Here is a 24,308-nt window from a genome sequence, read left to right on the forward strand (position 1 = left end):
TTATGGTAAGTATATATATATATATATATATATATATATATATATTCAAGAAGCAATTTGATGACTGGATAAGAGTATTTAGCCTTGAATTTGGAGAATCTGTGCTCCTCAATGGCTATTGTGGCCTGGGCATTGCTACCTACTTATGAACTTATATGTAACTAAATAAAAGAAAAATCAGGATATTTGCAAAGAATGGTGTTCCCAGAAAGTTGTATATTCCTGGAAGAATACATAAATGTTTCCCCAGACAGACCAAAGATGTTGGAGGTGCAGTTTTGTGGAAAACTGGCAATTTGTTTGATGGAACATGGATGAAATTCTTGACTAGGCTTATAAAGGCTTCTGGGCTAATAGCCTAGTATCATCCTATGAACCTGTATTTTAGAAATGCTCAGAATGTCTCTGCAGAAAGTTCTCAGGCAAGTATCAGGACACTAGATGCTTTCAGCAAAGAACGCTATAACTGGAAAATGGTAGTCTTGCAAGTCTTCCACAACTGAGGATATAAGGAATACACTAGGGGATCTTGAATTGAGATTTAGTAAAGAGAAACCCAGCACTTTTTTGGCTAGTAAGTGTCCTCTCTGGAGTCAGTAAAAGCACACAACAATGTAATTGGAATATATATTGTGGGGTGTCTGAAGGGCCTGGATAGCTTTATCTTTCCGGAATATATGGGGATGGGGACAATCTGGTTAGGAAATGATGCTTACAACTAGGTTAAATAATTCTGTTTTAGAAAGCTGTTCAGGAGGAAAACTTATTTAATGGCTTTCATCCACTGATGTTTGATAGAAATGTGCTATTAATTTCTGTTAAGGTGCTGCTGAAAAAATGAGATGTTTAGATATTTGTTTTAAGTAAAGTAGTTTGCTCAGGAAAAGATTAGGGTCATTGTGCACCAGGTTCCAGGATTAAAAAAAAAAAAAAAAAGATGAAAGTTGTAGAGTAATCATGTCAGACTGAATAACAAAAAAAATTATATGTGATTTTTGATGTATACTGTCATAATGTTTTCCTTTAGATATAAATTATTCTGTATGCTCCAAGCTGTTATATTTCAGAAGTTATCTAGAATCTTGGCTTTGTATAAATACTGTTCACTGTCACTGTATGCTCTATTCACTTATAAGTCACCATAACACCAAATTTAATAAATTAACTGATCATATTTACCACATAATTCAGAGCAGAAGTTTGTGTTGAAAAGCTCTTATATATTTGACATACAGGGCCCATGGACTCCCACACAGTTATCATCAATATTTGAATATGCAACATAAACAGCAGTTTGAGATTTGACTTGAACAACTGGTACCCATGAAATATAATTGGCAGTTGGCCTTAAGGGTGTAGGGTAAGTTTACACTGCTTTTTTGGGATAATGGTTAAGACCTTCCAGCTCAGAAAAGTTTCACCCTGCACAGATATAGATGATCTGCAATTACAGTCATAGGTTCATAGGAAAGTACTAGGCTAGTTGACCTTGTGGACCATTTTAAGCCTAGCCAGTTCCCCTTGGTGAGAATCAAACTTTTGTACCTTTTCTCTTAACCATTATACCAACCCCCAACCTCTGCCAAAGGTTTCATCCTTCTCAGATAACCCCAGTGCCTTTCAATGCAACTCTGTCAACAGTAATTGAAGACTGACCAGGGTTATTTTTCACTTGTGCATCCTTATAATATGTCTCAGAATGGCTGGATAAATGGTAATATTCCAGCACCAACTCCCTCATTAAGGTACTCTGTCACTGGTTAGTCATAGCTAATAAAAACAAGAATGCACCTTACTGTGTACCCTTACAATAATCCAACTGTTAATATTTAAATGTTAACAGTTCTGAGTAGTCATTCCCCACAAAAGGCAGACACCAAACAGTTGTATAAACCAGTAAAATTAACAAATCTTTGCCAATAGATAGGCCTTCAGCAACAAGCATTTAAAGTTGATTATCTTATTTTCCATGTAAATCATTTTCAGCGTTTCTTTTCTAGTAAATATGCAAACTACAAAAAAGCGTGCACAAGAAAATGAAAACTCAAAAAGATGGACAGTATTTTGAGACCATAATCTAACATCTAAACTAGAAACCATTTGCTGTTGGCTAAATGTTTACTGTCTTCTACTAGGCAGCAGAAGCAAAATAAAATGTTCAGAATCCTTTAAAGGTAGTTGCTGATGTCTGTCTCTAGGTATATCCTCTGGAAGGCACTCCTGTAGCTGTTATTTTCAAATTAACAGTCTGTCTCTGTATTTACAAGTTCCCAAACAGGATCAAGGCCCCATATTTATATTTGATGAGTTTTTGACTCATCTAAATTCTAATATCATAGGTATATGTTTTGTGGGGAAATTCTAGTTGACCAGAAGTTTCTTTTCTTGATCTTCTTTTTTTCGGCTTTTCCCGGTTAAGGATCATCACAGCGGATCACCTGTCCGCTCATGATTGGCAGGGGAGTTTTACGGTGTCGAGTTGCCAGACCGGCACCCAACCATCCACGGAAGACACACTCATGCATGTGCTCATGCCTAGGGCCAATTTAGAGTATCCAATCCACCTACAGCATGTCTTTGGGATGTGGAACTGTGGCACCTGGAGAAAACCCACGAGACCACAGGGAGAACATGCAGACTCCGCACAGAAGGCACCCCAGCCAAGGATTGAATCGGAGAACCTCTTGCTGTGAAGAGGCAACAAGTTTCTTTTCATGATGCTAAGAAAAGAAACTTGTTGACGCCTCACAGCAAGAGGTTCTTAAGTTCGATCCTTGGTTGGGGTGCCTTCTGTGCGGAGTCTGCCTGTCCTCCCTGTGGTTGCGTGTGTTTTCTCTGGGTGCTGCTAAGTTAAAAATTGTAAAGATTCTTACAGCATTATATAGAAAAGAGACTGCTACTAACACCATACTAGGGGTAACAGTTGCCATCCTGTTCATACTATCATGGCATTACCTAAAGGAGAGTTAATCAGGGCAGCTGGATTATGTAATACCTTTGAATCATTTTTTTCTGAAAGTATTGTTGAATTTTGATATTTTTTTTACAAGGATATAAATATATGGATATTTATTCCTTTATATCCTTGAGATTTTAATAATAGGAAGAGGATTTATACTGAAGAAAATGTAGTTCATGCTAAATTGTCAGATGCAGAACAAATGTTCATTATTACTACTTTTAATGAAATAGCTGACATATTTTCGAGGCCAATAACTCATTCAAGCCTAAAACGCCCTTTTTTGTATATTTCCAGTTCACACCCATAACTGCTTATGGCATGCAGACCTTATTTAACAAAGCTAGACCCACAAAAGCAACTTCTCGGCTGATAGTAGGCAGTATTAGAAAGCGCAAGGCGTTAACAAGATGACACAACATTGTTAATCTGGGATGTGCTGCAGTAGAGAAATTAATCACTGTTTGTCAGTTATTATTCATGTTTTCATACTTTCATAACTGAGAGCCCTGGATGTTATTGATGGTACAGTGTCATATATAATTGTGGGAGTCGGGGAATTTCATTGTTAATATCAATTTATATTGTACTATACCTGAAATATTGCTAATTGTTTGTTAGTGATTGTCAAAATAAACAATATTTTCAAATGTACATACTACTACAAAAAAAACAAGTGACTTAGACTGTTGCATGGCATCTAGTGAAATCTTAGATTTTGTTGAAGAAAACAGTGATATTTGCACTGTATGTTGCACATCTTGAGTGATACTCAGAGTTTTTTATATTGCTAATTATCCAATTAAGCATATGTGTTCATATTTCTGTAAATATATCAATAAATGTGCACTCAGAGGAATTTCTTGATGTCATGTGAAAGCTTATATCTGGTTAACAAAAATGTTCTAACAACATATGTGTAGGCTATACAGTTTCCAAGACATGAGAATTTGTAAAAGTTTAGCAAAAATATAATTTGGGGTTCATGTGCATTATAATATGTTATAGTACTTAGGGAAAGACTATGAATGCTATATCACTGTAAAGGACACTTATTACTGGTAACATTGCTATTTGTACAGTTTTAATAGCTTTTATCATTCACAAAATATTTACATTTATGCAGCTTATGCTTTAAGTTTATATCTTAGTTGTTAATCCGAGTTCGGCTCCAGTGATGCATACTGAGGTCACCTCGTCAGTGCCTACCCAGGCCCCGAAAATTACGGTGCCAACTACTACCTTGGTTCCGACCAGTTTGTTTGCCTCTATCTCTGCACCAACATCGCCCACCTCCATTCCAATGCCGGTTCCGACAACAACTTCGGAGCCGTTCTTGACCTCCACCCCAGTTGTGACCTCTGCTCCAACCGTTCCTTTCTTATCAGTTTCTAAGCTGGAATCGTCGGTGCCATTCTGTGATGCACCACGGACCCAGTTCTCGTCGTCTGTTGACCCATTTGCCGGACAAGCCTACAGCCCCTTTTTGGACTGGCCTGATTCCCCCTCAGGGGCATCGGTAAGATCCTCTAGGAACCATTCAGAATTGGATGTGGTGCGCCTTTTTGACCAGCTGCTGACCGCCAGGGGAATTTCAAACTTTCCTAGACCCCATCCCAGTCCGGGCTTTGGGTCTATTACACCGGCAACCCCTACATACTCTCCTCCCTTGGATCTCTCAGTTGCAAGGCTCATATATCCAACGTTTTCGAGAAGACCCCCTTCCTCGGCGCCGACTACGACCGTGTCTGAGGCCCCAAGGCCCCTTTGGGTGTCAGTTCCATCGGAACCCATCCTTCCTCAATCCCATGCTTGGGGGGAGCTGGAACCTCCGGTTTCTGTCACGGTTCCAACTGTGTCTGTTCTGTCTTCGGGTCCGAGGGTGACTACAGCCCAGAGTTTGCTTGAGGCTCCATCCCTGGGGGCGGACCGTGTGGAGCGGGGTGTGACTTCGGTTCCGATATTGTCTTCTTCGGTTCCGGGCTCCCACTCCTCTTAGGGCGGGCCTGCTTTCTGGGTGATGGAGAGGGTCCTTGTTTCTAGCAATCCTCCTACATCAGTCATTCCTCCAGTTTCTTCTGAGCCGCAGCTGTCAAAGGCCACACCCCCAGGGCTCAGAGCACAAGGCACAGGAAACCCCTGTCCAGGGTATTTCCCTTGCTGAGTCTTCTTCGGATGCTCCCACTGAATGACCCCCTCGGAAATGGGCATGTAAGAGGAAACACACAGACTCCCCAGAGGAGTCCCTCATGGAAGACACAGATTACGATGATGGGGAAGGATCCCCACAGTCACCCCCTGACAGTGTCTCTTTTGGAGACATCCTGGAAATCTTGAAACAGAGGGGTTACTGGAAGCCCTCCAATCCTTCCTCGGAGAAATCCGTATTCCTGTAAGCCTTTCACTCTCGGCCCTCTACTTCTTGGGTGACCCCCTCCCCCCTGCCGATGAGTTGGTTAAGCTCATTGTGCAGCAGGCGTGAAAGAACCTGGACATCGTTGAGGGCATCCCTAGGGGATCAGACAAGGTACTCTCCCCTCCAGAGGATCAGCCCCATTGGTCTAGAGGTTTGTCAGTGGACGCTATGGTGGTGGCGGCAGCCACGAAAAAGGACCTTGCAGAAGAGAGTCCTGCTGTGTCCACCCGCCCAACAGAGTCCTGGGTGGTGGACAGGTTAGGGAAGTGAGTTTTTGCATCAGCGACCATTGCAGTCAGGTCCCTGAACTTTTTGGCACATTTTATGAGGCTCCAAAGAGATCTCATCACCAAACTCTCCAGGACCGTCACGGGCCAAGTTTCTAATGGAGCATGTGATAAAGTTGCTTCCCGGCTTGCCACCCTAGAGTCAATATCCAATTCGTCCATGAGGTTGCTGTCCCACGCAACCGAAGGAGCGGCTAGAGCTGCGGGTGCAGGCGTACTCATGAGACGCCATGTCTGGATGCGCATTTGTGACCTTGCGGACTCCTTCAAGTCTTTCTTTTTAAATATCCCTATCGAGCCATCAGTCCTGTTCAGTGCTAAGGTCAAGGATACATTAGCCAGGTGCGAGCAGGACGGGAAGACCTTGTCTGCCATGGGCCAATGCTTTTTCAAACCTCAGCATTCCTTCTCCAGGAACCAAAGGAGTGGGAAGATGTGGCACAAGAAGTCTCAAGGTCCTTTCCGTGATGCACATGGTGAGGACTCCCTCAGAGGCAGAGGGGGTTCCAATAATGGAAGATGCCCCTTTTGGGGCAGAGGTGGTCCCCGGAACTAGGGTTCCAGAGATTCCTTCTCGGGTAGACCGTATCAGCACTCCTAAAGCACTGCCCAATTGCTTTCCTCTGGAAGCAGTCAGGGTGCATTTTTCTCTGCACCAAGCTGCCTGGCTCTCTATTACAGACTATCAGTGGGTGCAGAGAATCATTACCAGAGGCTACCACATTTCCCTAATATCTTATCCAAGACCTCCTAAATCCCTTCCCGATGTTCTACCCAGTCAAAGGGAGGAGGCAGCTCCTGAAATACGAAAGCTATGTCAAAAACGAGTCATCCAACAGGTCCCCCAGACCAGTGCAGATCAGGGTTCTACTCGAGATTCTTTTTGGTGCCAAAGAAGACATGGGACTGGAGGCCCATTCTGAATCTCAGCCAACTAAACAAGTCAGTAGTGCAAACCAAATTCCGCATGGTCACGATGCAATCCATTCTCCCATTTCTTTGGGAGGGTGTGTGGATGTGCTCGATAGACCTCCGGGATGTGTATTACCACATTAAAATGGACAAGCGCTCCAGGAATCTCCTTTGCTTCCGGCTGGGAGCAAGTCATTACCAATTCAGAGCCCTGCCATTCGGTCTCTCGACGGCCCCCAGAGTGTTCACGAAATGCCTAGCAGTGGTAACGGCTCATCTGAGACTTCAGGGATTCCAGGTATTTCCGTACTTAGACGATTGGCTCCTCCCACCCCCACCAAGCACCTACTGGTCAGGGCTCTCCGCTACACTCTAGTCCTAGCAGAGTCGCCAGGCATCACCATCCACTGGGAGAAATCCAACCTTCAGCCCTCACAGCAGTTGGAATTCATAGGGGTAATATTCAACACCCAGTCAAGTCTGATCTCTCTTCACAGGCTTCAGAGATTAAGGGCACAAGTTCAAGTGATACTCTGTCAAAGAAAGGTGTCTGCAAGGGAAGTTTTCCAGGCTCTGGGGTCTATGGCTGCAGCCATCCCTATTGTTCCCCTTGCCAGATTACACATGAGATTACTGCAATGGCTCCTTCAGGCACAGTGGATATCCAATCTTCACCCCCTGAGCTCACAGATTCTCATCAACAACACTTGCAAACAAGATCTCCTCTGGTGGATGAGTACAAATGAAAATCTTTGGTGTCTCCCCTTCCAGGCTCCCAAACCCCGCTCCACGGTGACCACAGACGCTTCCCTGATGGGATGGGGGGCCCACTTCCAGGGAAAGTCAGGCCAAGGCACATGGTCCAACGTAGAGGTCAACTTACATATCAATGTCATGGAGTTGAGAGGTGCTATTGGGGTTGCAAGCTCGCCATCCGCTCCTTCTGTCCGGAATGATTGCTATCCAGTCGGACAACATGTCCGTGGTCTGGTACATAAACAGGGAGTGACCAAATCCTAACCCCTGTGTCGCGAAGCCATGAGAATTTGGCATTGGGCGATAGCTTCCAACCGCTTTCTAATCGCAACCGCTTTCTAATCACAACCCATATCCTGGGAAGCTCCAACGTGATTGCGGACAGGCTAAGCAGATGCATCCTCCATCCTCACAAGTGGTCTCTCAATCCGAGTGTGGCGGCGGAAATTTTCAGCCGTTGGGGCCAGCCATGCTGCGATCTTTTTGCCTCCCCCTCAAACACAAAATGCAGCAGCTACTTTGCCCTCTTTCCCCCTCCTGGGGAGTCACTGAGAGACGCTTTGATTCATGATTGGCCCACAGGTCTCCTTTATGTTTATCCTCCGATTCCTCTGATCCCCCTTGTTCTAAGGAAAGCTATTCGGTTGAGAAGCAAAGTGATCCTCATTGCCCCATTCTGGCCTCGTCAAGTATGGCTTCCCTTCCTCCAACCTCATCTACTACAACCTCCTTGGATCCTAGACACTCGTCAGGACCTCATATCTCCCCACAAGGGCTGACTCCCCCAAATCTGTCCACTCTCAAGCTGATGGCTTGGTTTCTCCACTTCCGTTAGTTGCCAGGCAGGAAACCCTCTCTTCATCCATCTGTGATATTATTTTGGCCTCTCATAAACCATCCACCAGGAAACTTTACAGGGACAAATGGAAAAGATTCTCTATTTGGTCACATAATCGGAAGCTAGATCCATTCTCAGCTCCTGTAGCCACTATTCTTCATTACCTGGCTGAACTGTTTGATAATGAGGCATCAGCTTCCACCATTCAAGTCCATCTAACAGCGGTTTCCAACTTCCGTAATGGTTTAGATGGAGTCCCGCTTATTTCCATTCGCCTTTGCAAGACATTCCTCAAGAGTATTTTCCACAGCAGGCCTCCCATCAGGCAGTCGGTGGAGGCATGGAATCACTCCTGGGTTCTGCAGTCTCTCTCTGTCCCCTTTTGAGCCTGCTGCGACATGTGATCTAATATTCCTTTCACGGAAATTCTTATTACTGGTGGCTGTCACCTCAGCCAGACGAATTTCTGAATTGCAAGCATTATGTATCAAGAGCCCTTAACTGATCTTCCATAAGGACAGAGTGTCACTTCGTACGAATCCATCCTTCCTTCCCAAGGTGGTTTCTGTTTTTTCTATTAACTAGTCCATTGAGCTCCCTGTATTCTTTCCAAAATATTCTAACAAGGGAAAATACTGTCTACATTCTTTGGATGTTCATAGACAATTACGTTTCTACCTGGACAGAACTAAATCCTTTCGCAAGTCGAACCAACTTTTCATTTCCTTTGCGGGTCCTAGAATGGGAGGTGCAGTATCGAAAGTTACTTAGTCTAAATGGCTCGGGGATTACATTGCCTTCTCATATTCGCTTATGATTGAATCTAAGCCTGGCCTAATCAAAGCTCACTCAACTAGGGCTATTGCAGCATCGGTTGCCTTCCATTCTAGGACCTCCATGGATGACATTTGTGCAGCCGCCATTTGGGCTAAGCCCCATACCTTTATCAAGGATTACAAATTGGATCTGATCTCCAGGGGAAGAGCAGCCTTTGGCTGAATGGTTCTCAGGAATGTTCTTCCATAAGAGCCACCCACGTTCTCCAAGTAGCTGGAGATTCTGTCCCATTAGTGAATAGGAAGAAGATTAACAACTTCAGATGAAGAAATTATGTCTTAAATGTTCCATCTGAGTTGTTGATCTTCTTCCAGTCATCACATCCTCCCACCGACTGCCTCCAAAGGTTCCTGGCAGATGATCTGGGTCTTTGTGGTGTCTTAGGTTTCTGTGCAGAGATGGCCTCTGACTTGCTGTTTCTTCTATATGTTGCATGCAAACTCGATCTGAGGAAACTGAGTGAAGGGCATTGTGGGTAGCAGCTTAGCTCGAGAGTTTTTGGTTCATGCAAGCTTGGTATAAGGCCGACTCAGTGATGACTGGAAGAAGATCACCAACTCAGAACGTTATGGTAAGACATAACTTTTTTTTTCTCAAAATACTCAGGAATACCGCCTGTGTATATGCTGCTAGAGGTGTGACATTCCACACCACAAAGGTGTTAATGTGTTAAGGGATATTGGCAAATTTTACTTTTAGATAAAACTTTGGTAAAGGTTTTACCTCTTTCACCTCCTGTTCCTTATAGGATAGCCCCAAATTTGAAAGTCAAATTGGTCCATTCTTGATTTGATGCCGGGGAGCTTTCATCTAATGTGGATTTGAGAAGGGTTACCAATTTTGGGACTCCTCTGTGTGGAAATTGTAAGGTGTACAGTTTAGTTGCTAGAGATAAGTGTTGGACTTGACTCAGGTAAATTTGTATCTTCCCTATTCCTAGATGTATCAAAAGCATTTGACACCATCTCCCACATCCTACTCTTGACAAAACTCTCCACCTTACATCTCTGTCCCACTACCATTGGCTTGTCTTCCAGCTACCTGGCAAACCACCAACGAGCTGTGCAATGGAAAATGTCCACCTCCTCCTTTCTACCCACACCCACTGGAGTCCCCCAAAGCTCTGTTCTTGGACCTCTACTCTCTAACCTATTTATTAACAACTTTCACAACTCCATCCCAGAAGGATCTGTCGTCCAATATGCTGACGACTCCACTATCATCTGCTCTGCCCTCTCCCCCCTCTGATCTCATAGCAAGAACCAATTAGCCTTCACCGAATCCTGGATGAGGTCTAACCATTTAGCTCTAAATGCAAATAAAACTAAGCTAATGATTTTTTCTCCAACCAAAAACTCCTTTATAGACAAAGCCTCCTTCACCATACAGAGCAAAAACAACACCACCCTTGAAATCGTTCCCTTCACCAATTTTCTCGGCGTCATCATTGATGAAGAACTAAAATTCAATACCCACATCCTTACCGCAGTAAAGAAAACCCACCAGAAGTTAGGTCTCCTCTACAGAAACCCTTGCATCCTCTTTCCTGCTCCCCTCCCTCTTGTATGGTGCCCCTCTGTTCTCCAATCTCCAACTCAGCCTTAGATCCAAATATGAAAACTGCTACCACAAAATCTGCAAATTTACAACCGATTCTAAGAACTCATCCCACCACTGCCACTCACTAAATTGGCTAGAACTACCTAACTATCTCAGCTACCTTCAACTCATCATTGGCCACAAGCTCATCTTTAAACCTACAGACTGCCCATCCCTTGCCGCTACCTTAAAGACGTACACACCCAACCGCTCACTCAGATCCCTACACCAAAATCTCCAAGTCCACAAACCTTCACAACCACCAGGCCAACTATTAATGTCCTTCTACTTGGCTAAACTGTGGAACTCTCTTCCCCCCTCACCTATGCAACCTACGTAACCATACAAATTTCAAATCTCAGCTTTTCTGTCACCTGTCCTCTAAATGGTTATACCCATGTCACGCTCCAACATAACCCCTCAAATCCTCTACCTATCTCATAGAAAAACACACACTCTCCCCTCAAGAATCTCTTACACATAATCTTAATTGGACCTTGCAGCTGTTTTTGTTTAACATTTCTCCTTGCTAAATTCCAACATATTATTTATGTATGCTATAAATGCTCAATCCTCCTAGCTGTCATACGCTCGATGCAAGTATCCATTGTCATTATGTTACTCTATGATTTATGACGTATTGCTTGTCTTTGTAAATATGTCCTGCTTTTACACTTTTTGTACATAATTTTGTGTGTCCTGATTTTTCAAAATTTTAATCATTGTAAGTGTCTTGTCTTGGTAAAGATGTCCTGCTTTTACACTTTTTGTGCATAATTTTGTGTGCCCTGATTTTCAAATTTTAATCATTGTAAGTGTAGCTTCATTGCAGTAACTATTGGAGCTTTTCTCCACGGGCCACCACTGAAAATGGGCTTTCTTGTGGCCCAGTGGACTTCACTGGTCATCAAACTTAAAATAAATAAATAAAATAAATAAATAAATAAATAAAAGATGTGTTCTATATATGGGGTTATTTCCTGCAACTCATAAATGGTTATTTATGCTATAGTTTGTCATTTCAAAGTGTTCTACATAGGCAAGACCAGCAGAATTGTAAAAATAAGAATACTGGAACTCTTGAAGGACTGTCGAAATAAAAATATGGTGTACTCAGTGGTTGAACATTTATGGAGATGCCATGGGGGGGGGGGAATGCATCTTGTTTGAGATTTTGTGTGCTACAACAGGCTGTGTCAAAAATATAGATTTATTACTTGATAGAATGGATGTTATGTACATTCTGCAATTAAAAAATTACAGCCTGATAGTTAAATACTGAATTGCCATGGAAAGCTTTTTTTTTTTTATAGGATATTAGGTAATTGAAAGAAATTATGAGGACTATAAAAGTGATTGGTTTTCTATTTGTTTTTAACCGTGAAGAGGAGTTGAACTTGATTCGTTAGTTCAGATAAAGTTCTGTCAGCCTTTTACATCTTCTTTGTTTTTGGTCTAATGCATTTCTACAATTAGAGTTTATATGTCTTATTTTGCACTCATGCCTGCTCACAGTTGTGCATCCTCATAATATGACCCAAACAGGATTTCCTATGGCTTCCGAAACTAGAAAAAGCCGGTCCCCTTTCCACAGTTAGATGTTCAAGGGGAAGGGGTAGGCTCAGCAAGCCATAGTCCATATATAAAAGTTATCATGTGACCTAACTCAGGCTTTCCAAAAGGTATTTGTCTTGCAACAGTGTATACATTTGCTCAATCAAGAAGAAGCAGAGGTTTAGTGAATTTGCAATGCATTTTTTCATAAGTTCATTGGTGACTACTAAGTCTACTAAGCTAACTGCCTTTATGGGCCATTTTAAGCCAAGTCAGTAACCCATGGTCAGAATCAATGTACCTTGTGTCTGTGAGTGAAGACCTCAACCATTATACCAAACCCACAATATGAAATAGCAAATTCAGAATTATACACCATTTTACATAATTTGTTTTACATATTGCACCTTACTAAAAAGGTGAGTACTGTGCACTTTTTTTTTACTTTTATGTTTTAAACAAGTATGGACACATTTTTTTCATAAATATTTTTGTTCCAGATAATTAGCTTTGTGTGTGTTTTCCTTTTGTAAAAAAAAAATTCTGCAACTCATGGCTGCACCCCTCTCAAAAAAAAAAATCTGTATGTGCTCATGAAGGCTTATAATCCCACGCAATTCCAGTATTTCTTTCTTGTGTGTCTGATATTTGTCCCCTGTATGCTGCAGATCAAGTCTCTCCTCTCGAGCAGACACTGCCTTGTTGGGGGTGGGGTTCTCATCAGGTTAAGTTATTGGTATAATGTAGAGGATTATGATTGGGTTGCTCTCGAGGTGAATTTCTTGGCATCCATGTCTCGAACACACGATAAATGAGTTATGATCAGGGACCCAATCTTAATTCTTTGTAGTGCATAGAGCTTTATATGCTCCATGTACTACTAGTGACATGAAAAAAAAGAAAACAAAATAGCTAAGTGTTTTCATGGCTTTTGCGGGGGCACTGTCAGAAAAGCAGTCTAACACTTTCCATTAGGTTTACATTCGCCTTTCATGGCTCTCAACAGTCCATATTTTCACAAAATTTCCAGATTTTTGCCTTATTTGCTTGGTCTGTTCCTCATAAAGTCTGTGGTTGACAGACTAAGGAGGGTTGAAGTCACTGAATAGTGACCTGCATTTGAGTTTCAATGTTTGTACATTTAAAAAAATGCTTTCAGCGAACACAACCTAGCTACTTTCTAAGTTTGTAAGAGGAAGGGACAAGTTATCCCTTCAGACAGCAATGCTGCCTCTTTCATTTATTGGTCAATACTGGCAGATATGACTCCCTAGTAATAGACCTGACCTTAAGAACTTTAGCAGGGGGTACTTAGTTGTTAAGGTTAGGTCTTGTGCCACTTTTATCCTTAACTGATCTGATTTTTCTGAATTTCAGAGCATAATCACTGTACTCCATACACTACATAACTTGTTATTACAGTGCATGCATATTTCTGTAATTCTATATGTTTAAATACTACAGTATCAAGTGTCTACAGTGTTAAGTATTAAACTTAAAAGCACTTGCAGTGTCATGTCTATTCTCACCAAGGCTTAGAGAGACAGCCACAACTGTTTGCTTTAAATGGGTGTTTTTTAAAAGTTATATGAAAGTCTGCAAGTTATTAGTAGCATCTAGTACAGAGTTCCTGGCAAATGGAACAAGTTTAGAAAAAGGATCTTTCAGGGAGCGAAAGTTTGAATAAGTACAGGCTGATTCGTATTATTTGAAGTTTATTTCTAAAAGATGGACAGTAATTGTCATAAATCTGTTTAAAGGTAAGTTACTTTAGTAAGAATGAAACTTTTTCTTGTATTGGAAGCCAACTGCTTTTTGCTAATGCAATTTAGTGGTTTACTGTGTTAGGGCTGAGATGAATAAATCTTAGTACTTTACTCTGTGTTTTGCTGTGTAGTGCTGTTTTGGAATGAGAGTAAGGAAATGCTTGGTAGTGCATTTTCATGTCTGGATAGTAGAATATTAATGGCAATAGCATGTCTGGCAGTTGGTTCAGAGGATTAAGGCTATGAGCTGTTAGCAAACTACTTCCTGTAGTACAGGGTTAAATTTCCCTTAGCCTTTTGCCTAAGTTGTTACCTTGAGTAAGTCACATAACCAGCCAGTGCTATTGCTTTGGGGCAGTGGAGAATTTTGGTTGGGCTTCTTTATGGTCTGCTGGTCCACATGCCTAGAAACTGCCTATGAACCAATAAGGTTTGAGGATTTGGTAAGCTACTTTTATCTTGTTTAGTACTAAAGCAATAACCAATGACGTGGTGTAGCATATTGAAGATTTACCCACAGTTGATGTGGTTTAATCACGAGGGCGAAGCCCGAGTGATTAAATAAAGCCAACCGTGGATAAATTTCAGTATGCCACAACCACGTAGTTGGTTACTGCTATTATACACTGACATTATTTAAGAAAAAAAATACTTTTCTTAAATAATGTCTTTGTATAACAGCGCATAACTATTCTTCCACCGGATGTAGTACATTGCTTCCCTATTTTGATGTACTGAGCATGCGTATGGGACTTGCGTCCCATGCATACCCAGTGCATCAATGCTTTGAAATGGAAGCAACGGAGAAAAGAAAGTCTCCGTTGCTCCGTTTTTTTTCTTTCTTTTTTTTTTTTTTTTTATTTGTTAAAAATATATATATTTTGAGGACTTTATACCAACGGGAAAAACTCCGGGTGACCGGACCTTTTGTCCATTGGTATATTGTGGAATTTACAACGGGCACGCTGGCCAATCAGCGTGCACATTTTTGGAATATTAATGGGGGCATTGTATAATAACTGAATTTGCTTTTGCTTTTCTGTGTGCATTAGGAACGTAAGACTTGGATCTAGGATTCTGGCATGAAACTATTCTTAATTTATATCTGTTATGGTCAGTGAGAAAGAAGGAGATGTATTTGGATAATCTCTTGGGTTCCAAACAATATGACTGTTAGTTTCCTGGTGTTAGATAATTAGTCTGGATAGTGAGAAATCATTTTCTAATGCTGAATTAATACATTTAACACATCTATCAGATCTTACTAACACAATGTCATCAGTGAATAGTAAACAGTTTAACTCTGTTAAGTTCCAACAAAGATAATTAATAAAGAAGAAACATAGCAGTGGTCCCAGAGCAGACCCTTAAGATATTCCAGTTTGTAAAATACCTGTTTGAGTCTGTAGGCTGTCTACAGAAATTATGACAGAGCTATTTTCCCTCCTCATAGCTGACCATCATCTGCCACCATGGTCTGTCCTCATCTACCAGGTCTACTGGACTCTTCTGTTCCTCTCCTAGACTTAATCCCAATACTCAAGGCCAGTGAGAAGACAGAGGCTCCTGGAGCAGTGTTTTGTAGAGGCCGAGAAATGTTTTTGCTTTAAACCATAACATTCCTATTGCCATGCATGTTCAAGAGCTTCGACTTGCAATGGAGACATGCTGGTATACCATCCCACTGCTGTAGTGACTCAGCCAATGTCCCCTGCTATTTTCCCTTTAGGACAACACCCTTTTTATGACTCCAGCATTCATCAGGGATCAAAACAAGGTTGCATTCAAGTGCACCCCTCCAGAATAGGCATACTCATCCTTTCCCTGCCAATGCCCAGGTGCCACAGTCGCTAATCAAATCCATCTTGCCTGGGCCATAGCTCAGGCTTTATCCCTCTACTTCATGGCACTTGCTAAATATTGCTTTTTAAAAAAACAGTCTTCAAACCAAGACCAGATTTCAGTAGAGAAGTCACAGCATTAGATCTTATGAAGCAGCATAGCATGACCTACTTCAAGTGCTTTTCTTTTCCACTGCAAATAGAGTATCATATGTATCCCTTTTTCACTCTGTTCCCACTCTTCTAGAGTATATGTCCCAATTTTTTTGTTGTTTCTGGACTTGTCCTATCGAAGTCCACCTAACAGCCATATATGACTTCCAGTAGGGCATTTGTTTTTTCAATCCTAGCTTCTTTAAACATGTATACAAAGTCTTTCTTAAGTTGCATTTCTTTTGAGGCTACCATTAAAGGAAACATTTCCCCTTTGGCCTTGTACAAGAAACTAACTGCATTAATCTGGGCCTGCAGCTTCTGCAGAGTTGAAATTCCTGTCTTTGTAGAATGTCCTTCTGCTGGGAATTACTTCAGCCAAGATGATTTCTGAATTGCAGTATGTTGTCAGTTGATCCCCTCTCTCCTTTTTGCTTAAAGTTGCTACAGAACTTATTGTCTACCAATGTATTCACCTCACAGTTTTCTTTCATCAGTACTCTTAACTGTGGAAAATACCTTTTTCATTCCATGGATGTACACAGTCAGTTAAGATTTTATATCCACAAGATTAAGTCTGTCACAAATGATTAACCGCCTTTTCTGTCCTTCTGTAATAAAAATCTTGGGTGAAAAGCATGAATGGTCACCCAGGCTAGCTTGTCCCAGACACCATTCAGTCTTTGTTGCGAAAAGTACAATAAGGCTTTCTTCAAATTCAAAGGCTTATTCTGCAAGAGTGATTGGTGCTTAACATTTTTTCTGGATTGCAGTCCCGAGTGATATTTTTGCAGCAGCTACCTGGTTTTCTGTTATCACATTCAGCGTACTGTGCTGTAAGTATTAGCTAAATCCAGGCTTTCCTAGAGTTATTGTTTTAAGTAGTGTGTTTTTATAACGGAGCCTGCCAAGGAGGATTAGTTTGGGACTTTTTCCTGCTGTTACTGAGGATAAACTTTCTCATACCAGATACTGTACATAAGTTATGTACTTACCATAATGTTAGATCTGGGACAGCAGGTTTATTATCCTTGGTAATGTACCCACCCTCCTTCCCCCCTCTTCTGGTGAACTTGGTCTATTATCATGATGCCAAGTATTGTCTCTGCTTGCTACTGCCCAGACCAGTTTTGGAGGGGAATGGCATCTCTGTGCACTTTGAAATAGGGAAAGAGAACTTACCTGGTTGAGACAATTTTACATGCTGAGCTGTCCTCCTGGCTGCCAACCTCAAGCATGTTAACACTGGGAGAGACCTGCTGCTCTATATCTATCTTTATGGTAAGTACATAACTTTTCATGTGATGTTGTCCTATTTCGCCTTCATTCTGTATTGGTTGGGTTCGGAACTGATCCTCGGTTCCGACTATGCCATTTACAAAAGCTGGAGGTCTTCAACTAGCTCATGGCTGAAACCCTATCCCATGATGCTCTAGGAAACTCCCCAGATGTCGTTTTCTGCTAAACAAGATTGGAGTGCTTCACGCTGGCTCTGGCTAAGTGATTTTTCTTCTATAGTGCTTATTACAAAATTTGGTAGTTTTTCTCTTGGATTAATTAGTAGTTCTTTACATTAGTCAAATTGGTTAACCTTGATTAACAACTTAGGCTGTGTTCGTTTATTTTCTTCTGGCTGTTTTGAGGAGGGAGTCTGTTTACCTGAAGGCTGTTGGGTCTCACCCTTCCGGCACTTGTGTCTCTGCCTTTCGATGAACTCATAGATCTAGTTTGTTTAAAGGCGTGGGAGTCTCCAGACTCAGTGGAGCCTGTTCCCTAGAGGCCAAATAAATTCATTACTTCCCCCGAGGATAAAACTTTTATTACAAAAGGTTTCCCAGTAGATGTTATGGTGGTGGCAGCAGCCACCAAGAAGGAATTGTCAGACGCATCCTTTTCTGTCCATCCCCTGAACAGAGAGTCTTGTATGATGGACAGATATGGAAAGCGCACCTTCTGTTCAGCCACCTTTACACTCAGGTCTCTGAATTACCTTACACATTTTACCAGGTTACAGAGAGGTCTCCTGAAGGAGCTAGGAGATGCTTTCCAGGGTTCAGTAGCTACGGGGGGGGGGGGGTCAGATAAAGTGTCCTCCCAGCTCTCCACCTTGAATTCATTGGTAAACTCCTCCATGAGGCTCATTTCCTATGCAGCTGATGGTGCGAGTAGGGCAGCGGGTTCAGAAATTTCCCTAAGGAGACATTTCCTGGATGCGCTTGTGTAACTTTGCAGAGCCCTTTAAGTCCTCCTTTGTTAACATCCCCTTTGATGGCTTGTCCTTGTTTGGGCCCAAAGTCAAAGACTCACTAACCAGGTGTGACCAGAAAGGAAAAACTCTCTTCTGCCATAGGAGTCTGTTTTTCTGTACCTTCTAGGCTTTATCCAAAAGGCCAAAAGAGAGGAAAAATGTGGTTTTGAAAATCCCCAGAGAGTTTTTCAAGACACACGTGGTGAGCCTTCCACCAGGGGCAGAGGGGGAAGCAATAATTGAAGATGCCGGCCACACGGCAGGGGGGATCTGCAAAACCAGGGAGATAGGGAATCCTTCTTTGGCAAGCCCTTTCAGTTCTCCTGAAAGGAGGCCCATCCGTCCATCTCTGGAGGCAGTCAGGGGTCACTTATCTTTGTACCCAGAAGCCTGGCTAAAAATAACAAAAGACAAGTGGGTACAAAGAATCGTATCCAGAGGTTACTCCATACCCTTTTCCTTCCCCATCCCAAATATAAGGAACATCCCAGACCTTCCACCCAGCCAGAGGGAACAGGCAACTCCAGAAATCGAAAAGTTGCTAGAAAAAAAAGTCATTCAAACAGTCCCCACAGACCAAATAGGATATGGAACTTACTCAAGGTTCTTTTTAGTTCCAAAGAAAACAGGGGACTGGAGACCCATCCTGGATATCAGCAGGTTAAACAAATCAGTGAAGAAAGCGAAGTTCCAGATGGTAACACTGCAGTCAGTACTTCCCTTTCTGGGAAAAGACAATTGGATGTGCTTTACAGATCTCCAAGATGCGTACTACCATATAAAGATAGATAGGCGATCCAGGATGCGTACTACCATATAAAGATAGGCGATCCAGGATGCGTACTACCATATAAAGATAGACAGGTGATCCAGGAGTCATTTGCACTTTCGGCTGGGGGCCAGTCACTGCCAGTTTCGAGCTCTGCCCTTTGGTCTCACTACAGCCCCCAGAGTGTTCACCAATTGTATGGCAGTAGTCATGGCTCACTTGAAACGCCTAGGATTGCGAGTGCTTCCGTATCTAGACGACTGTCTCCTAACTGCCACCACCGAGCATCTACTAACAAAAGCAAGAGACACACCACCTTACAGCTTTGCTCTCACCTGGGAATCACAGTAATTTACGAAAAGTCCGTCTTGATGCCTTGTCAGCATACTGTCTTTATAGGAGCAGATTTAGACACAAGAAATATGGTGGCAAAACTTCCCGCCGAAAGGGTTAAAATTTTATGAATCCAAGTTCTATTCTTCCCAAAAGGAAAGTTCAGGCAAGAACACTCCTGAAAGGACTGGGAACAATGGCAGCTGCAATTACCCGGATGCCAATGGCACGCCTACACATGAGAATACTTCAATGGCTACTATTCACTCAATGGTCCATGTAGGAACTACCCATGCCCCACCAGATCTTGATAACCAAATCCTGTAATAAGGACCTTTGATGGTGGCCTTACTGAATCATAGAACATTAGGCCGCCCCTTTCTTCACCTTCAACCTTTGGCCACAGTGACCACGGATGCTTCTCAGATGGGGTGGGGGGGTATTATCTCAGAAGGACAATTCAAGGCACTTGGCAGGAACATGAAGCCCATTTGCACATCAATAACCTAGAGATGAGAGCGGTGCTTTTAGTGTTGCAAGCATTCCAAGACTCTCTTCTGCTGGCAACTATTGCAATACAGACGGACAACTTGTCAGTTGTTTGGTAAAGAAACAAACAAGGAGGAACCAGGTCCTACCCTGTTTGTCAAGAGGCCCTGAGAGTATGGCAGTGGGCTCTCAACTTTTTCTGATAGCAGCACACATCCAGGGAAATCCCACATAATAGCAGACAAACTCAGCAGAGTGATCCTAATACCTCACGAGAGGTCTCTAAAACAAGAGGTAGCAGAGATGATTTTCCACAGATGGGGACAGACTTGCTGTGACCTTTTGTCACGTCCATGAATGCCAAATGCAGCAGCTTTTTTTGCACAAATCCCCCCCTCCCCTGGGGAGTCACCAAGGGATGCACTTGGACACAATTGGACCTTGGGTCTCCACTACGCCTTCCCTCCTTTCCCATTGATACCCAAAGTTCTTCAGAAAGCCAGCTCGTTGGGAAAGATCTTAGTACTCGTTGCCCCATACTGGCATTGCCAAATCTGGTTCCCCTTCCTGTGGCCTCATTTACAGGAGTAGCCGTGGATTTTGGACCCAGTTCCAGACCTTCTGAGTCGTGAGTCAGGTATGCTCCATCCCTCTCTACAAACCTTCAAACTAACAGTGTGGCTGCTCCAATTCCAAACATAGCCAGGCTCCCTAACCTTTCCAATCTGTGAAAGATATCTTAATCTCACCTCATAAGGCTTCAACAAGGAAATTGTACATGAGCAAATGGAAAAGATTTTCTGCTTGGGCCGACAATAACCGCATTGACCCCTTTTCTAATCCCATAGCTTCCATTCTTGAATTTTTGGTACAAAGCTTTTTAATGAAGGTGCAGCTACAGCCACTATCAGCATCCAATTAGCAGCAATATGTAACTTCCATATAAGTGAATCAGGACCAAATCTAATGTCCCACAGACTATGCAAGGCCGTTCTTAAGAGCACTATTTTTATTAAGATCACCCATTAAGCCAGCACCATGGGACCTAACTTTTATCTTATCCTGTCTGATTCTCCCACCTTTTGAACCCACATCATCCTGTGATCTAAAGTTTTTGACATGGAAGACCATTCTTTTGATAGCTATCACTTCGCCAGAAGAGTTTCAGAGCTAGAGGCCTTGTCGACAAAGCCGCCCTACATGCTTTTCCACAAAGACAAGGGTATCCCTATGAACAAACCCATCCTTTCTACCTAAGGCATACTCAGAATCTAATCTGAATCAATCTATAGAACTTAGTCTTTTTTCCAACTATGGCAACAAGGCAGAATATATGCTACACCAACTAGATGTGCATAGACAATTGCGTTTCTATTTACATAGGACAAAGGACTTCAGAAGATCCCACCAACTATTTGTATCCTTTTCAGACCCTAAGAAAGCTGCTGCAGTGTCTAAAGTCACTCTTTCTAAATGGTTATCAGATTGTATTACTTTTTTTACTTACAAATCTCAGAACAAAGAAATCCCCAAAAAGTTAAAAGGTCATTCTACAAGAGCTATAGCAACCTCTGCTGCCTTTCGGGCGAGATTACCAGTTGATATGTGCTGCAGCAACATGGCAAGGCCTCATACCTTTATCACTCATTACAAAGTGAATTTGGCCTCCAGGGACAGGGCCTCTTTTGGGTCCACTGTTTTGAAGAATATACTCCCTTGAGCCACCCGAAATAGGGGGTGCTAGGGACGCTGTCCCAACCAGTGCAGAATGAAGGTGAGATAGGACATCATCACATAAAGAAGTCATGTACTCACCATAATGTTCCATGTATGTTGTCCATCTCACCTTCATTCTTGCATCCCAACCTCCTTCCCCTAATCTTTGGCTCCTGGAGAACCAAGAGGTTACAACTGGACAAAAATAATGTTCTCTGATCTAATAGACATGAAATTAGACCTTCTAGTATATGTTGTTATATCAGTAAACAAGATTTGGGGAGTTTCCTAGAGCATCATGGGATAGGGTTTCAGCCACAAGGTGTAGTTGAAGACCTCCAGCTTTTTGTAAACGTCCGAGTCTGAACCGAGGATTGGTTCCAAACCCAACCAGTACAGAATGAAGGTGAGATGGACAACACACATAGAACGTTATGGTGAGCACATAACTTTTTTTTTTTTTTGCTGTCTGCCAGTATTTGAACTGGCATTCATTTTATTAGAGAAATGCATCATTTGCAGCAGTGTGAAAAATATTAACTGTTCTGCTAATACGGAATTTTTTTTATTTTCTCCTTTGACATAGATCTTGGTTGTTCGTTTAACTGACGATGTTGATCCATTTTTTCTGTACAACCTTAATTTATCTGAAGAAGATTTTCAGAGGTGAGTCACAAAAATATGACAGCTTTGAGTCTGTAGATAAAATAATTTATTGCGCTTTATAGCACAAATATTTTAACAGTTAATCTTGAAATGTCTTCATTTTTATATTATTAACACAGATAAGTACCTATGAATAGTCTCGATTAACAAGATGTTTGTGCCACTAGTTGTTAAATTCTGCTTGATAATGATTATATATCAAGATATTAATATTTTCATTTGCTGTTGATTCTGCATGAATTTAATATTTGAATCAAGTTTAATTAGTAATAATTTGTGTACTTTGGTAAGCTATCAACTAACATGCAGTATAATGTAACAATGTCTGTTACCCGCACTTTTTGAAAACTGTACTTACTTATAGTAGCCATTTTGTTTCCTCCTAGCATTTTTATTTGAAAGATTTGCTTCTGCTTTGTTTGTTTTCTACCACTATCCATATCTGAATCTCAAAAACTTTTAACAGCTTGCAATTTACCATACGATATCACTAAATTACGAAGTTTAAGTAGTGTGAGCCATTGTAACAACACAGCATCTTATACCAGTTTTGTTTGGGACTCAGAATTGTGAGAATTTCATGTTGTCTCCCAAAACCGATTGATCATCTGAATTGTAATTTATTGAAGAGTAAATATTTCCCTAGATTTGCTTTATGTTTTGGCTTTCTGTATGCAGTATCATGCTAACAGTACATAAAGTGATTTTTAAAAATGCTTACAACACACTCACAGGATTTTGTAAGTAAATGCTCATTCTGCAATAAAAATGTTTCTTGTATTGCTATGTGAATTTTCCTTTCATTATGTCATATATATATATATATATATATATATATATGTGTGTGTGTGTGTGTGTGTGTGTGTATGTGTATGTATATGCATATTTGTAAATGTATATATGAATCGTTTCACTTCTGTTTAGAAAACTTTCAGAATATTTATGGACTAACTTTATGATATGCTTTACTGGCCCGTTAAGTACATAGTCTAATTTTTAAAGTGTTTTTGCAGTTTTCCATTTTATAAATTATAAAGTCATGCCTCTTTTTTGGTCCTTCAGGTGTTCTGTTGCTTGTATGAAAGGCAAATAATCTTCAACATATAAATTACTGTTGCTGTAGCCTGAGCTATATGGGTCCTACTTCCTTTGACCAGACAGCTTTACAAAGCTAAAAGGTGCCTTCCATGCATTTCAACTGTTAAGAGCTCAGGAGGAGATCCATGTAGAGGCAGTTGGTGTGAAAAAAGCTTCAGATCTTTTTTGCTTCTGAAGAGCACTCCATCAGCGGACTCCGTGGAACTGTCGATTGGCTAGCAATCCTTCAAGGCTGGGCAGATATGTTCCCTTGTTAGGGAAAACCTTCCACTTTATATTTTGTTCTGAGAAAGACTTGTGTTTTCTCTAACTGAAATATAGTGCTCTGCATTTCTAAAAGAGTGATCTGTATAAAAGCTTATGCAAATGTTTTATGCAGTAAATTTTGATGTGTTGCTGTCTTTTCTGTTTGCCTCAACCTGTGGATTATTGGGTCTGATTGGATTCAAGGCTGGTTCTTCAGAGTCTTGGTTCTTAAGCTCTGATTATCCTTCCATAATGTTCTGCCTTTCTAAATTTCTTCAGATCTTGTTTGCTGTTCTGTGTTGGACATGGTCTTCGGAACTTCATTGGAGACAATTGTATTTCAACTGTTTTCCATTGCTTATAACTTCTAGTGTTCCCTCCCCTTTCCGAGAAGTCAGTTGTGTATGTGTTTCAGCCTTTTCAGACTTTCTTCATTGTTTTTCTGTCTGGCTTGTGGCTGTTCTTTCATCAGGCCCAGCGACCATTTTCTTTTGATTGTATTCCTCAGTGTGTTTACCCTTCCTCTTTGGGATTTTCTCTTTGGTGTTGGCTAGAGTTAACCTGGTTCTTTGTGTGTTAGTTAATAGTTAGTTGCATGTGTTGCTTTAAACCCTCTGTATATGATTGGTTGTTTGGGTTTCTTGTATGCTGCATTTAACTTTCTCTTCAGTGTCAAAAGATTTTTTACTAGGATATTTGAGAAGACTTTGGGTTTCTGCATGTTTACTGACTGCAATCCCAAGCTGCTCCCTAAGATTCACACAAAAAGTGCATTTACTGTTTAAGGGTATCTCCTCTAGACCAACATTGTGAGGCCTGTGCCTC

General features: G+C 41.6%; 1 protein-coding gene across 1 annotated transcript in view; it reads left to right on the forward strand.

Annotated features, from left to right (window-relative positions):
• Positions 1–24,308, forward strand: part of SASS6 (SAS-6 centriolar assembly protein) — a 1,319,564-nt gene that overhangs the window by 201,354 nt on the left and 1,093,902 nt on the right. Inside the window, exon 3 of the mRNA XM_044085777.1 lies at positions 22,060–22,139. Coding sequence (XP_043941712.1) covers positions 22,060–22,139 — 80 coding nt within the window. The remainder of the gene's footprint in view (positions 1–22,059; positions 22,140–24,308) is intronic.

Source organism: Protopterus annectens, chromosome 10.part0 (assembly GCF_019279795.1).
Source record: "Protopterus annectens isolate FY-2018-M chromosome 10.part0, PAN1.0, whole genome shotgun sequence".
NCBI classification, from domain to species: domain Eukaryota; kingdom Metazoa; phylum Chordata; order Ceratodontiformes; family Protopteridae; genus Protopterus; species Protopterus annectens.